Consider the following 16,955-nt stretch of genomic DNA (forward strand, 5'->3'; position numbering starts at 1 on the left):
CAGGGACATACATTTACACAACGTATGTTCTCGAATTCTCGTGGACAGACCGAGTAGGCTACACCAGAAAACATGGGACAAGAAGCCAGAAAAAAAATCTGTTTGCTTTGGCAACAAGTCCATAAACGTCATTTGTGGACGAAGCTAAGTTCATAAAAGTCCTGGGGGCATATATAAGACATGACACAAAGCAAAAGCACAAGTATCTTGGCTAGTTTTAAACCAATGCAACCATCTCATTCCCATTCAGCACCTGTATCGCCCCAATAGCAAATAAATTTGTGTGACCCATTGGAATTGAAGTGTGGTCAACAGCATTGGTAGCTTGAGGCAACAGAAAGTGAAACTGTAGATTGTTCTACACAAACAGACCGTAAAGTCTTTTTATGAAGGGTTGTAGCTTCTGTTCTTCATCAAAAATCAGCGGCTTGTTCTTTTTTCACTTCGGTCCTGGTTGTTCTCAGGGTCTAGTGTTAGCTAACGATCCTTAGCAACAGACCACTACAGGATGTCACCACAGCAGATCTCACTTTAGACCCAGACTAAATTTACACACAGTTATTTTTGGGGCTCCAAAAAAAAAAAAAAAAACGTTTGGTGAGTTCAGGTGAAATCAGAACAAAGAGTTTATTTCTGATGCAGCACAGTGAAGGCGCTGGTAACAGCTGACTGAGTCCGGCCCACTGTGGGTTACACTGATGTAAACAGGCAGATGGGGGCGTGTCTGTCACTGCGCTGCTGAAATCAATGTAATCCTGAGCACACTAATGGGGAGTTAAAGATCCAATCGGAGAGCTGGGGAGTCCCTCAGATGACGCAGATTGACTTCCTGGGAGCAGTATCAGGTTCTGCAGCCACACACACACACACATACACACACTTGCACAAACAGCCTGCAGCATATTCACTCAGATAATTGTGCATTAACTGAATCAATTAGTAAACAACATGACACACACACACGCATACTTAAACATGCATTAACATTGATTTAAACACGTGTTTTATGTGTTTTAATTTATGTGCATTTTTGTGTGCACAGATACACACAATAACAGAGCTAAACACATACATACATACAAATAAAGTGAGACATCCATACACTCTATGTAGAAAAACACACACAAACACATTAATATTCATACGTTAATAGGCATTAATTACACACATGCACATGCAAAGACATACATATTCACTCACACACTCAAAAAACACTTGAATCCTCAAGTGCACTCACAAGGTGCCAACACACAAACACACACATACAAATGAAGCTCTCAGAGCGGTGCCATCAAAAGCAGAAAGCTCCACAGCATGAACTCACACACGTATGATAAACCACACCGGTGCAGATGATGCTGCAGAAAACAAACTGTTTCCATTAGAAACTTGAATCATTCTTTTTTTCTTTTTTTTTACTATCTTCACGGGAGCAAACAAAGAGTCTATTTATGAACACAAGCTTGTAGCTGGAGTAAAATATATTTGATATGTGTGATGTGATCCCAAAGCTACAGACTGTCTACACTCATATCCAGCTGAAGGCCCATACACACACACTTGTAATATTTGTGAGAGAAATGTAGTGTCAATCCAGGACAGCAGTTTAATGACACATCCAAGAAATTTACAACATACTGAATTTGGAAAGTCCAGTTTTTCTGCAAAACCATCTGAAACTTACCACACTTTTATCATTAGGACAATTTAAATCCATAACTGCATCTTATTTTACCTCCAACTGCTCCTGTTTTTAACTAGACTTCTCTGTTTTCAATTTATCTTTGTCACTTTACTTTTGTGTATTTCGGATTTCGGATTCTGCTTGTATGCTTCAAACGTTTTGTGTTGTGTCTTGTCCTCAAATGTTTTGTGTTTTGTCTCAGCTATATTGCAAATGAGTTTGCTCCTCAATATATTTCCAAGTTTAAATAAAGGTTATAATAATTTAAAGTCACATTTACACAGAATATTTAACAATATCAATACTCTGTAACATCAATATCTGAGGTCATGGCATCCAGTACTATGAACTGTTAAATCACTGATATAACTTCACTGTAATTCCCATACAAATAATCATATAAACAAAAAGATCAACATTCATAAAACAAAATAAGTGATAAAATCTGCTCCTCTTCACTGATTGGTTGCTGACAGTTCGGATTTAACAGCTCTGAACACCAGAGTTCAATGACAAAATACCTGGTGGTGTTAACAAACGGCTGGTTTATAAATAGCTCTCTAAAGGCCACCGGTCAGTTATTGATGCTGGGCGGCAGCACACATGTGTAAACACCTGGAAGTGTGTTTACAATACATCAAACACAGCGGAGATGAGACGAATTATGAGACTTCAAAAATGTGTTTTTCCATATTAGAAAAAAAAAGAAAAAAAGTAAAGTGTATTTCATCTTCCTTTAAATTCTCATCTTGCCGAGTTTGATCATTGATTGAAGTGGGAGAGAGGTTTCGTGTTGAAACCTGGTCGATACACTAGAAACGTCAGGGGTCAAAATGTCACCAGAGACCGCGGCTAGAGTGTGTGTGTGTGTGTGTTCGACCCACTTGCCCTCCTTTGAAGCCCCTCCCACCCCCTCCAGTCTGCTCTGTCAGCATGAGCCATCAAATACACCTCTGAGCAAACACCAGTCTGATTCAACACACCGATCAGAGGCCTCAGCAGCAGCAGCAGCAGCTGCACCTGCACAACGTTACTGGTAACCCAAAGAGACAGAGACAGAGACCGACGTGAACAATCCAAACCTCATATGCGTTCTTGATGTTGAGCGCCTGGCCCGTCGCAGCCACATGTCCCACAATGCCCTTGTTCCACTCCAGCCGGATGCAGCTACTGGACGATTCCTCCAATGTGGATCCTTCGGCCACGTCAAACAGCCGGCTGACCAAGAACTTCCTGTTGGAGCTGTCCTCACCCACCTGGGACCACACACACACAATGAATTGTTATACACTTAATTGTGCTTCTTATTGTGTGAAGTAAAGTTTCTGAGTTAAGACAATAGGTTGAAGAACGAATAAATCTGTTTCAAAGACTATGAGACTCATTATTATATACTACACTGAGTCATGGTTCCAGGTTTTGTTCCTGACATACGAAAAACAAAAATAATATATAATGTAAATCAAAGCGTCACTAATCAATAATCTATATTAACACTTGATCAAGGCTCTATGTGTAATAAAAACCTGTTCAGAGAGAATTATGGCTTATTTCCAGCAGCTGCAGGTTTAGATCATTTAAGGATCCAATATAAGACAAACCCTAAATGATATACATAATGATATACAAATATGCGCTAAAATATATCATATGCATGATCAATTGATAGATTTGATAGAATTACTATTATAAGGTGCAGCAAACACCAGCAGCTAACCCTTAAGGTCCCTCAGCTCTACACAGCCTCTTTATTAGCTGGTAAATTAGCAGCTGGTTGCTAACACGCTAACACATAGCTTCATAATCATCAATAAAAAAAATCAATGAATTCTGCCTCGGAGGGAGAAAAAAAATCTGTTGGACATGATCTAATCCAGGCAAAACAACACAAGGTCCGCACACCAGAAGCAGCTGCAAGGTTAGGCTATTCTTTATTTTTCGCCTGACAAATAAATTTGATACAAAAACAATGTTCTACTACATTACCTGTACTTATCTTTGAAGAGCATTGTTTTTGTATCACATGGTTTGTCAGGTGACCTCATGTGTTTGTTCACCTGGTTCATGTCTGAAGAAGGGTTGCACCCAAAACGTCACACACAAAGGTGATAATAAAGGATAAGCTTGGAGCTGCTTCTGGTGTGGGGACTTTTTGTTTTGCCTGCCATTTGTCTGGCAACCATATTTTTAGATTTGGAGGATGTGCGTGCAGTTTCTATAGTTTTACATGATCTAATCTAACCTACTTTTGTAACACTGGACTGAGTAAATACGTTCTTTTCTTCTAGTCCGGTCAGAAAGGTACCAAGACAGACCAACTTATCCACACTAAACATCTGGAGCTTTTTACATCAGAAGCTTTCAGAGACTCCTTGCTCTGCTCTCTGAGTTACAACCCCCCCCCCCCTCTCTCTGGACTCGTACCAGGAACAGTGAGTATCGGTCGGCAGCGATGAGCTCATTGATGTGGAGGAAGATCTTGTGGCAGAGCGCCGTCACGTCCAGATGACTCGACACGTCCTTCACCAGCTCCAGCAGCCTGGCACAGCGGTCACCGCCACGTCCACTGCCGCTACCGCCACTTCCACCACTACCACCACCGCTCCCGACGACGACACCGCCCTCGCCCATCACCGAGCCCCGGAGCGGAACAGTCTCTCGGTCCGTGTCGCTAAGAAACGTCAGCGAGCCCTCAGAGTCTTTGACCACGATGGGTCTGAGCGGGCGGTCGAACTCCGATGCCGAGATCTTGCGGGTCGGGGTGCCCGGCGCCGGGCTGTTGACCGAGGCCGGGGAGGGGCAGCGGCTGTCCAGGAGGCTGATGGAGGGCGGGAGGATGGTGGCGGTGGGACCAACGTCTGTCGAGGACTGGGAGGCCCGTTGTTGTGGAGGGTTTTCTTTGGAGGCAGATGGTTGGATGGTGTGGACACGCTCAGCGAACCAGGCATTAACCATCTCCCTGTCCGAAGGAGAAGAAACTGCATCAGATGCACTATAGAAGATACTTCATCTGCACTGATGTAGCGTAGGGTAAACTCTCTGATTCATCTCTAGAAGGCCTTACCATGGAAGACCCCTTAGATAAGAAGAGTTTCTAGATACAAAGAACATCTATTCCTGGGAGAAAAGAACATTTACTACCAAGACAAGAACAAACATCCATCACGCTTTGATCATTTAAACTACAATCAGCAGTGAAAAGGCCAATAGTCTGATTAAAGAAGCTAAATTTGGACGACACAGTGAAAAATACATGGGCAACAAGAACAGCAGGTGAATCAGCTTCATGAAAACCAATCAACTGAATGATGAAATAATCGACAACATTTTCAGACATCACAAAACTCACACTTGATCTCAATGGTCCGAACTCCAGTTGTGTGAAATATTCAAACGATCAGCAACTCAGAAAACAATCTGCATGAATTTATCCATGATGAACTCTCTCAACACCACCTGACCCTGAACCAAACGGTCCAATCAGTTTTGATACATTGATCCAACAATGTTAATGTGTGGCCACTGAAGTGGTAGCCTACCGATATTTCCTCAACCACAAGGTGCAAAGGCCACAATGGTAAGATTTTAGCTTCATTCCCAAGTAAGTTGCTTTAAAGACGTCATCAATCAAATACAATCATTACAGAAGGAGTGAACACATTGTCAAAGTCTGAAGAGACTCTTCATATTACTAGAAGGGCAATAAAATCTTAAATTTCCGGATTTCCCAAATCTGGAAATGACAATATTTCATTAATGATTCATACGATATTTGTTTCAAACTGAATCGATGCAAACTTTGCAAATATTAGCCGACACTAACCACTGACCAAGTCTTTGAAGATGGGAAGAATTTGTTGCATATGACTTGAGGAATTTATGGCAGTGACATATTGTCGCTCTAAGTTTATAGCCGAAGATAAAACAGGGTCAGGGTGGTAGCGGTAGGTGGTAAGACAACTGGCTTGAAGATAGGAGAACTTACCCTCACCCCTTAAACTCCTTTGTCACGGTCACATGACGTCTTCAAGTGTTTGTTTTTGTAGTGTTCGTCTCAGCCACAAGAGGCTGAAGTGCAGCACTACAACAGTTTACATCAGACTGAAAGTGAGGTCAAAGGAAGTCACAGAGGATCGATGGGTCCAACAAGACCTTCTCTTCGCATGTGCAAGATCTTCATGCTGCTCAAAACAGAGGAACATGCAGCACTAGGAAAAGGTGACCTGCTTCTCAAGGGCTTTGACAGGTGGAAAACTATTTCACAGCATCCTGTGGCCATAATAAACCAAACATCCCTTCACTTTGACCATTTTTATTTGCTAAGATTAAAACTACAAAAGTGAGAAGTTATCAGGAATTTAGGAATGGGTCCCTTGTTGCAGAGATGTTGGTTCACATGAAGTTCTACAGAAACAGCAGATAACATCTCAGTGCTACAGTGAACATGGCCTGTGATTGTTGAGATAATTGACCTAGAAATATCATTTTTGCAGATAAAATGTGAGAGAGCAGAGATAATGAAAGGGATGGTCTCTGGGATGAACCCTTGTGTGGATAATTTACCAGCACAAATCTACTGTGGGAGTCTGTTTGTTTGTGTCAGACAGGGTGTGTGTGTGTGTGTGTGTGTGTGTGTGGGAGCAGTAAATTGGATACGATTACAGAGAAGCTCTCTGATCAGTAAACAAACTGTCTCAACAACCTCGAGCTCCGGCTCCACTTTTTTTTTTTTTCAAACCTTCACCGAGGGGGGTCACGTGACTTCCTTTCTGTCAAAGGGCTCTGTTCAACCTGAGTGCAACCCAAACCTGGGAGAGGACGGTAAAAGGCACGGGCCATGAAATTAACCGTGGTATCTTAGGCCCCGAGCCAGGCAAATAAAAACCTGGGAGAGCCACAGAGAAGGGCTGTTATCTGGACGCACCGTGGGTCGGAGCCAGTCGGGTTCAGTCCTTCCTCACTCACTCACTCACTCAGTCTCCATCTCCCACAATCGAGCAGCCGGCCTCCCTACAGAGCCGACCCTAATGCATCCAGGGGAGAGAGAGAGAGGGAAGGGGGGGAGGTGGGGAGGGGGGTGTGGCTAAATCAATACCTCTCTAAGAAATGCCTCTCAACCAGAATAGCAGAATGGCTGATGTGTGCAAACCTCTCGCCGCCCGAGCAGGAGCCCGAGCCCGAGCCCATCAACTTCTCCTTTAGTCATGCGGTCAAAAAACACAAAAACCCAAACATCTCCTCAGTGACAACGCTTTTTATGGAGCCTGGTTTCAAGATGGAGAGTTTGTATCTGTTCCGTCATTGTGCCTGGATCCAAAGATGAAGATGGTTCTTTAAGTGGATAAATGGGTCTGAGGAGGTTTTTCACTAAAACAAACAGAACTTGAGGGACCTGATGAAATGCTGCCAAGGGTTGATGAAATGCCCAGATATGACTTCTGGGGAAGAAAAAAAAAACCCACCGCAACTGCTTTAGAGAGACTTATTTGCAGTTTATGTTTGCTTAACAAATTAACTGGCTAATTAGCTCCAGAAATGCGTTCAGGGGAGGAGGAGGTGGAGGTTGCAACAGAGCAAAGTAGTTGGATTTATGGCGGCGGCCTGTATAATTATCACCGAGGACCTATTCGACTGAACGCTGGGTATTAAACAGCAGTAAAAGTTAATGTTTAAAAGGCCCGGTGCAACGCTCAGAGCTGTTACTGAGGCGTTATGAAGGGAACGGCTGGAATGATACAAGTGAAACTAGTGCCAGATGACATATGGTGTGAATCTGCAGGTAGCTCCACCAGGCAGGATGAGGAAGAGGAGGAGGAGGAGGAGGAGGTTACAATTAGGAGAAGATGTGTGCAGGGTTTCACTCACTTCCTGTCTTTAATAGAGAGGTAAGGTGATACCTGTATTAAAAAAGAAAAAAAAAAAACCTCAGTGTAAACCAAAACACAGGAAATGGAGGCAAACTGAGTTTATTTACTTGAGAAATCCCACTGGAAACTAGACACTCACGCGCACGAGACTGCACATAAACACAGTAATTGAGGTTTAATGTTTCGTGTCCACACCGGAGAAACATGCAGACCCCCCCTACCCCCTACCTCTACCCCTACCCCCACCATCCCTCCCCCTCCTCCTCCTCCACCTTTTACCTTGACGCCTTCCTGATAAAGTAGGAGTGGGTGAACTCCAAGTGGTCGTCCAGCCACGCTTCCATCCTCTCGCTTTCCGGGGAGCAGCACTCCTCCATGGCGCAAAAAAAGAAAAAAAAAAGAAAGAGGCGACAACAGAAGCTCCTACTGTGCAGCAGCTCCGGTTACCGGCTCCATGAACACACCGAGGACCCGGTACCGACCGACGCGTACGGAGACAGAGAGGGAGAGAGGGAGAGAGGGGGGAGAGTGCAGCTCGCGGATCGTAAAGCGGGACTGTGCTCTGCTCTTCCTACTTGGTGAAGCAACTGTTGGACGATTAGAGAGAGAGAGAGAGAGAGAGAGAGAGAGAGAGAGAGAGAGAGAGAGAGAGAGTTACACCCTCTCTCTCATTCGCCTATGATAAAGAGCCACAAATATACACACAACACACGCGCGCGCGCATTATGTAGGTGAGATGATAATAAGAGAAGGAAACACATGGTGTAGTTGATATATGAAGAGACAGCACTGATGAATTAAAGGCAACAATGATGAAACAGTTGTGCAAGAAAATTACTAATTAAAAACAATTTCATCATTTTGACTTTATAAGTTTTACAATAGTGGTCACGTGACTTTTCAAAGTGCTAATTTAGTAATAAAGTGTGGAGTGCTGCCACTGATTTGAATGACTCAGGAATCAATCAGATAGATAGATAGATAGATAGATAGATTTGTAGCATATGGCCCGTTTTTACAAAGTTTGTCTCAAAAGGTTTTACACACCATCATAACAACATCCTCTGACCTTCGTAGGGCAGACGTGCAGTAGGCTAGATGTTAAGAAAACTGTGTACAAGATAGATAGATAGATAGATAGATAGATAGATAGATAGATAGATAGATAGATAGAGCTCTAAAAAGGACACTACGTTGAACAGCATTATGGGAACTCTATAGGGAAGGTAGACCCAGACTTAATATATACAATTTAGTATACACAAATATATATGAGTATAACATCCTGAGTTTAGTCTGGTCTATAGCTCCCAAAACACTGGCCCCCAGATTTCCCATAATGCAGTTCAATAGAGCATCCTTGTACAATGAATTCTATGTTACAATTAATAAAAGTTAATTGTTTTAAAACTTGTATTATCTAATTATCTCTTATTTTAATCATTAGTAGAAACCCCAGTGACAGGTCTTCCCAGAAGCTCCGTCTGACTTGTACAACTCCCAGTAGCTGTTGCATCATAACTGTCTTATCTCTCTCCGCCTCCTTCTGCCTCTGGAATCAGTCTCGTGGTCAAAGATTTACATTAACTCTTTACAGCTAGTTTGGCCTCAGAGTCACCAGTCAGATCGAAGGACAAGCTATAAATTTAGGCCTAAAACAACCTAATGGGCCCTGACTGTAGGAACCTCGCTCGGCTGCAGTCAATTAAAGTCATAATCGAGTTACATCAAAGTCTCTATTGAGACAATGAAGGACATAACGCAAAGATTAATTGTAGCAGAGTGGTGTGCGACCGCGGCCTGGCATCAGTCTCCACCAATTAAAGAGTTCAGGGCAGGGGCATCGAGAGTTTACGGCCTAAAACGACCTCACTCTTCCGGCCTTCCCACTACCACCACCATCATCATCATCAAACCAATGGTCCACGATGGTCCACTGTGGATTTTTCTTGACTTTTACACCAACAATGCATCATTTTCTTCAGGGGCTCAAAAGAAAAAACAAAAACAGATTTTCCTTTTTCATTCATTTCTGTTTGGATGTTCGGTTTATACAACGTTGATTTACTGCAGCTGCAAAACATCTGCTGTAATGACTTCCCCCCACGAGAAAAGAGACGCAGATGGCTCCTCACATTCCAATAAGTAGCAGATACAAACAAAACAAATTATAACCGACGAATAAAATGTCATGATCCTGTATCGAATTCGTCGCAGATTGTTTCTGAATTCGTTCACATGGTCGTCTGCAGCTCGCAGCTTTTTAACAGGTGGATGTTTATAGAGGAAATTGGAGGAATTCCTCTGTTAGGGCAAATTCTTCCTCCCTCAAATCATTCATTTCTTCAGTGTGTGACCTCGGCCCCTTGTTGCTGTGATTAAAGCGGCCGATTCCTCATGCGCCATTCGCAAATAAACCTGTGAATCACCACGTAGCCGGAGGAGCTCGGAGGATCTTTATTGATGGAGTCTAATGGCTTTCAGCCACGCTCTGCTCCTCTGGTCTCCAGTGTCCTCCCAGCTGGACACTTGGGTCCCACCAGTGGTGTTACCTTACCAGCAGATGGTGGCTGGTCGTTCCCCCCGGATAGGGGGGTTGGGGTTGGGGTTGGGGATGCTGCTGCTGGTGGTGGGTCACATCCCCACCCCCCCTCTCCCATAACTTCCTCAGCACAGACAGCCAATGACATTACAGTCTTCCCATGATGGTTCATTGTGTCTTTGTGTATTTTTTGACCTTGTCCTGCAGCTCAAGAGCTTAAAGGGGACATATTATAGAAATATCACTTTTTGAGGCTCTTTAACATATTTAGGTGTGTCTTGCCTTCTGGCCCCCAAAATGTGACAATTGACAAAATAAATCTGTAATTTTTAGGCTCCCTAGGTTGACATCCATGTGGTTTTACAAACTGTTCTCTCAGTTGTCTAACAATGATGTCATTAGCTTTTGAATTTGCACAACCCCACCCCTACCCCTACCTGGTACCGGTAGAAGGGGCGGGCAAGAAGTGGTTAATTTGCATTTAAAGGGACAGGCACTGAAAACCAGCCATTCTGAACAGAGCTATTTTGAGAGGATGAAAAAAGTGGTGTAATGTTTGATCCTTGGGGTATTTCTTTAAGACACCTGGGAAGTATTTAAATTTGTGGAAAAGGGGCACGATGTGTCTCCTTTAAAGGGGAACCATGCAAGTCTGGTCGCTTTTCTGCTGCTTTGCTAATTCATTGTCAACAAAGCCAGTGAGAAAGCAATCCATGGAGCAAGCTACGTTATATATTATGTATGCGTTACTATGTGTATATTTGTGTAGTCTTATCAGTCATAAACAAGAGATTACGGGTTACAAGGTGTGTTTGTGTCGTGGTGCCGCCGTGACGAGATCTGGGGCACTGGGTCGGAGGTGCTGATCTTGCAAGGTTGGTTTTCGGCCAAGAGTCGCTATGTGGAAGGCAGAGAGCCTCCGTTCTCCCTGTAACAAGTCATCTAACCATCACAATTACTCTGAAGCTGTTTAATTAAGGTGAAAATTGTGCATAGTTCCTCTTTAATATTCAATATACTGTGGGATACATCTTCTGGGAACCATGAATGTGGGATATTCTGACTGACCTCTGACTGATAAAACATGTGTAGACGTCAAAGGAGCTAGGCTTCCTGAGGAAAAGGAGCAGCTCTGACCCTTCCTTTAGATAACATCTGTGTGGTCCAGGTGAACATTATGCATGTGCACGACCTCAGTGTTGTTCACTGGTTTAAAGATTGAGCTTCAACCTCCTAAAGCTGATCACTATCTCCTTGGTCTTGGGTTGTGTTCAGAAGGAGCTCATTGTGTTGCTCATTGATCCAGGGTTTGTTGTTGTGTGGTAATACAGTGTCCATGTCATCTGTAGTGCATTCAGCCGATCTATCACCATCAGTGTCCTTACTGTCATTTTCCTGTGGCTCCCATATGAAAACCTGATACCTCTATAGCTTGCTACTAGCCCCCTCTGTAGGCTGTGTGTTACCTTGGTTAGTGAAACCAGAGCTTACAGTTTGATTCTTATGCTGGCCAATAGACCAACCTCAGTTTCTAACTGTCATTCTCTGGTTGTTTATGTTATATTGTAGGTAATAAAATTGATCATCTATAACGTGTTTAACGTGTTGGGTCTGCTGTACAACTAGATTATGATTTGGCTGATTATGACTCCTATATATAATAGTTCTCATCACCACATGTTATTGACTGTTGAATGTGACAAGTTAAGAGTGATGAAGAAACTATAAAATTTGCTTTATTTTATTTTTAATTTTTTAAAAGTGTATTGTTTTAACCTTATCTTTGGGAATTGATCCACAGCTAGGTTATCTGTAATTGATTTTTTTTTAAAAGGGGGAAAAAGTTCTTAATCAATGGAAAAATAAATCACAAATCTCACTTAATTTACAAACTGATAAATCCCATGATGTGACATTGATGGATACATGGATGTCAACTAGGTTTGTCAAGAAACTTATCTGAGACATCTGGTTTTCTTCCTATAGATCATCACAATAATCTCACAGGCCAGACATAAACTTGTGTAACTGTGTGTTTTGCGTGTCCTTTGCCCTCCTCACTCCTGTGTGACATGGTCTTCCTCCTCCTACTGATTCACCTGCTCGCCTGTTGCTCGCCTGTTGCTCATTTACTTATCAACTCTCCACAGTCCTGCAGTCCTTCATTCACCAACTGGTGCAGAGTCTACGACCCACTCACCTCATCTCACTGGTCCTACTCTTTCATTTCAGTTTCAGTTCAGCAGTTTCTCTGCAGAAGCTTTAACCCTTTGACCCTGCTCATTTTATAGATTTTTCCTTCAACATTTTGGAAAATTGGACCATTGCCATGATCCCTCTAGTCATAGCAGTTGGTTCGTTACCTTTAATTGTCGGTGCAAGCTATTTTTAGAACGGCGGAGCAGAGCCGTGAGCTGCTCAGAGCTACGCTACGGAGGCTAATGGGATTTCTTGGTTTCCCTCATCAAACTCATCAAATACACAATCCAACAACTCCAAAACGCTCTGGTGGACAAGTTGTGACCTGCACATTCACCACGCTGTAAGATATTGATGTAATATTACGAGACGGAGTTGTTTTAGAGGTAAATTCATGCAAAGCTGTGATGCGCGTTCCTGTTGAGGGCAGTTTTTTGGGAAGCAGTCTCTGCATTTGCCTCGAAAACAACTCTGTCTCGCAATGTTACATTATTAGCTCGCGGCTCTGCTCCGCCGTTCTAAAAATGGCTTGCACCGACAATTAAACGCAACGAACCTCCTGAACTCCTCAAACTATAGGGATTATGGCAATGGGTCAATTTGCCAACATGTTGAACTATCCCTTTAACCTAGTCCCTGCCTGTTTGTGATTTTAATCCACAAACTGCTGTGAAATCTACCAAATAAATCAACTCCACATTCACATAAATGAGAAAAGTGCTCTGAGACTTTGGACCCCACTGTCTCCTCCACCTATTAACATCCATGCATTATGTAAAGCGATGATGTGCCTAATGTAGTGTATCAAATGCAAACACAGACACACACACACATATACACACAGCGGAGGAGACAAAAGCCTTCTTCTCAGCATCACCCTGGATCTTGAAAACAGAGCTGTTTGTGAGCAGACGTGTTTAATGGCTTCCCTTCATCCAGCAAATGTTTGAGGAAACGCAGACGTGTGTCTGCACAGCGTCAGAGACGAGCGGGGACGACAGGAATAAATCTCATAAGTGGGTGACACAAGTGATTTCCCTGTGAAAACACAAGTACAGTGACAGTGCTGCAGAACAAGACCGGGTCAAAAGTTAGTGCAACCCGGGTAGAAATAACAGGGGTAGAGGGCAGTTTCTGATGGTGCAGCCTCAGGCGACACCAACCGTCCTCCCCACAGCAGCAGACAATGCCTATCTGTCTACACACATGTCCAACTGTGGTGAATCTTAATTATATTGAACCAGCAGTATGGATGTGTGTGTCCACTGTGGGTCTGATATAATCACAGCGGTGGAGACATGTGATGCCGAGTTCAGCAGGGTCGACGGCTGAGGGAGGAAGCAGCTTCTCAACCCACTGGTCCTGCAACAAAGGCAGCAGTTTTTAGACAGCTTCTCCGTTGTAGGCTATAATGCAAAAGTCCATTCATCCACCCATCGTCTATACATCTTCTATCCATACAGAGTCACAAGGGCTGGAGCCAAACCCACCTGGACGGGACTGCAATCCATGAAAGGGTCGACTTATCGAGACAAATAACCTCACACACTGATCAATTTGAGTTATTAAACCTAACAAGGAGAACATGAAAACTCCACCCAGGAAGAACTCATGCCCAGAACTTTGTTGCTGAGAGGCAATGTGATGATGTTTAGCACTGTTGCCCCTGTCCATTTATGCCACTTGAAGTTGACCAGATGTTATTACTAGATGGTAACTTGTATTTATATTGTGCTTTTCTAGTCTCAACAACCACTGAAAGTGCTTCATGCTAATCGTCACATTTATCCACTCACACAGAGCTTCTACCTACATCAGTCATCTATCATATACAAATATCCTATCGTATCGTATCTTGTCGTATCATAAATTCTCTTATCGCATCGTATCTTGTCCTACCGTAACTTGTCCTATTGCATCGTACCTTGTCCTACTGTAACTTGTCCTATTGTATCGTATCTTGTCCTATCGTAACTTGTCAACTTGTCCTACTGTATCGTAACTTGTCCTATCGCATTGTATCTTGTCCTACTGTATCGTAACTTGTCCTATCGCATTGTATCTTGTCCTACTGTATCGTAACTTGTCCTACCGTATCGTATGTTGTCCTATCGTAACTTGTCCTATTGTAGCGTACCTTGTCCTATCGTAACTTGTACTATCGTATTGTATCTTGTCCGATTGTAACTTGTCCTATGGTATCATATCATACCTTGTCGTATCGTACCGTATCTTGTGCTATCATATCGTATATCTTGTCCTATTGTATTAGATTGTATCATATCTTGTCATATGGATCATATCCGGCTGGAGATCAAACCTCTGACCTTCTGCTCCACCTGCTGAGCCACCACCATTCAAAAGTTTAGTAAAAACCACGATTACCATTTTCATTTTACTACATCTTTGAAATACAATAGGTGGAGGTCATGACATCATCACTGTTTTTATAACCAAAGTTATCTAATCAGATTATATTCCTCTTTTGACGTCTGACAGTGTTTCCCTCCTTCAGCGTGACTCATCTACTGTGATTATTGACCAGGGACCATGTGGATGAGTCGTTTGTACGGATCAGGCCTGTGCGGACACAAGTGCATCATGGGACGCAGTGTGTGTGTGTGTGTCTATGTGTGTACAGCACACATGTGTTTGCTAGTAACCAAACAACATCTGAGCACAACCCTGGGGCATCACACACACAACACACTCACACTCCTACACAAACATCTTTAATGACTGTGTTTCCACTCACTGATCCCCCTCCACCCCCCACGGTGTTTCCATGGGGTAATTCTTTATACTTGCACGAGCGACCTCACACAATAGACAGGTAGACGAATAAGAGAGAGAGTTATAAGAGGTATTATTTATCATCAGCTGCTGCCTTCCTGTTGATTTGGATCTATAGAAAAGAAAATAGTGTGATTTTCTTTCTCTATCTACAAAAAGCAATAAGGTGAAAAGCTTCACTGCTCTATATTTGCTTTATCTTTATTTTTTATTCAGCTTTGGGCTCATACTATGATGAGGGCTAAAATTAATCAACATTTCGTCCTCTACTCTTAGTTAAATACCATATATCTATGAACACCAAGGATCTGGAGTGGTTGAATTTTGAGTAGAGAATATTTAGCTGCAGGTTTAAGGACAAATTGAAATACCTCAACAAATACTATAAGATTTGGCTTTAAGTTTTGTACAAACTCCCCAGAGGAAGAGTCATACTCACTTTTTCCTGCTGCCACCATCAGGTTGACATTTTTACTCTTTGATAAATTTGCTTGTCAACCATTGAATGAACCATCAGCCACAGCTTTACTTTATATTCATTAGCAATATGAAATACTAAAGAAACAGTAGTGAATAGGGAATATGTTTATAGAACAGGTAGTTCCAACCGAGGCAGTCCGTGAGTGTTGATATAAGGTATAACAAACTTTACAATGATAAATGTACTTCCAGAAATAGCCACTCGATTCGATTATGAACAGTTATTAGAAGAAAGCGAAGGAAAGGAAAGGAGGCTTGGTGTTCTCATATCATCACATACAGTAAGTTCATTCAAAGTTAAACAGTGCACTACCAGACCAGCAGGGGGCGCTGTGTCAGTGGCCGAGACTGTTCTCCCTGTTACAAGTCAATGAAACGTCGAAAAAATTCAGAAATTCTCCTTTTAGACAAACTTTAACTTGATGTGTCCATCGTTGTTCCTATCATCTAGACTTAATATAGTTTGAATTGTAAAATCAACTTATGCTGCCTTAAGTGGCAAACTCAATCCTCCATAAACAAGAGAAAACCCTGGTTCTGATAAATAACGTCAGGTGTTGCTTCATGGAGAAAGTCCACTGACGTATCACTGCAGCGACGCGTCAGTGGCATTTTATTAGGTGAAAATTTACACCCAAACACTCTGCTCCATGTCTGCTCTGTTAACTGCATTACCCCCCGTGTGGCAGCCCCATGATGAATAGGCAGCGGTAGGTGTTAAGTAACATGTTGGAGCGGGGGGAGCGGGTCCCGATCATCCATCATAATCATCACTGCCCGGGGAGGTCTGTGCTCTGGATGCTGGTGCTGAGTACGGCTGGCTCTAAGCGGTGGAGAGCTGGGCAGAAACCAGCAACCATGTGGGTTTAATACTATCGTTGGTGTTGATGGACAAAGTTATAAACCAGACAAACAGTTGTGTGTGATCATATTTTCCAGGGAAGAAGACAGAAGTCCTGATGGAGTTGTGTTAAGACTCGTGAAAACACTAAGGATCTGTGAACTGAGGCTTTGATACTTTAACAGTGTACAGAACCTTGAACTGCTTTATAATCAAACAAGACATGGGTACCGGTATCTACCTTTATATTGTATGGGATCTTTCATAGTGGAGATAGCTATTTAGAAAGCTTACCACAGAGGTGTCAAACTCATTTTAGTTCAGGGGCCGCATACAGTGCAATTTGATCTCAAGTGGGCCGGACCAGTGAAATAAAACCTACAAATAATGAGAACTCTAAATATTCCCTTTGTTTTAGTGCAAATGAACCCTCCGTTTTACAAAACATGTTATGAACAACCTGAAATTTATTGAGAAAAATACATAAATTTCAACAATATTATGTCTCTTCTGGCTTCTATGTGATTTTCACACTTGGCAAATGCATCT

At 42.7% G+C, this 16,955-nt stretch overlaps 1 protein-coding gene across 3 annotated transcripts in view; it reads right to left on the reverse strand.

Moving 5' to 3' along the window:
- Positions 1 to 16,955, reverse strand: part of pde5ab (phosphodiesterase 5A, cGMP-specific, b) — a 59,413-nt gene that overhangs the window by 38,744 nt on the left and 3,714 nt on the right. Inside the window, exons 1-3 of one of the 3 annotated variants that reach the window (XM_085760055.1) lie at positions 7,831 to 8,077; positions 4,109 to 4,643; positions 2,767 to 2,940 (exon numbers count right to left, since the gene is read on the reverse strand). In XM_085760055.1, the coding sequence (XP_085616181.1) occupies positions 2,767 to 2,940; positions 4,109 to 4,643; positions 7,831 to 7,928 (807 nt within the window). In that variant the 5' untranslated portion in view covers positions 7,929 to 8,077. Of the gene's footprint in view, positions 1 to 2,766; positions 2,941 to 4,108; positions 4,644 to 7,830; positions 8,078 to 16,955 lie in introns of those variants that run through there. The other 2 variants (XM_085760054.1, XM_085760056.1) reach the window with 2 other exon arrangements.

The sequence above is a fragment of the Trachurus japonicus genome, chromosome 18 (assembly GCF_045865225.1).
Source record: "Trachurus japonicus isolate A0001 chromosome 18, Traja_1.0".
Taxonomy (NCBI): Eukaryota; Metazoa; Chordata; class Actinopteri; order Carangiformes; family Carangidae; genus Trachurus; species Trachurus japonicus.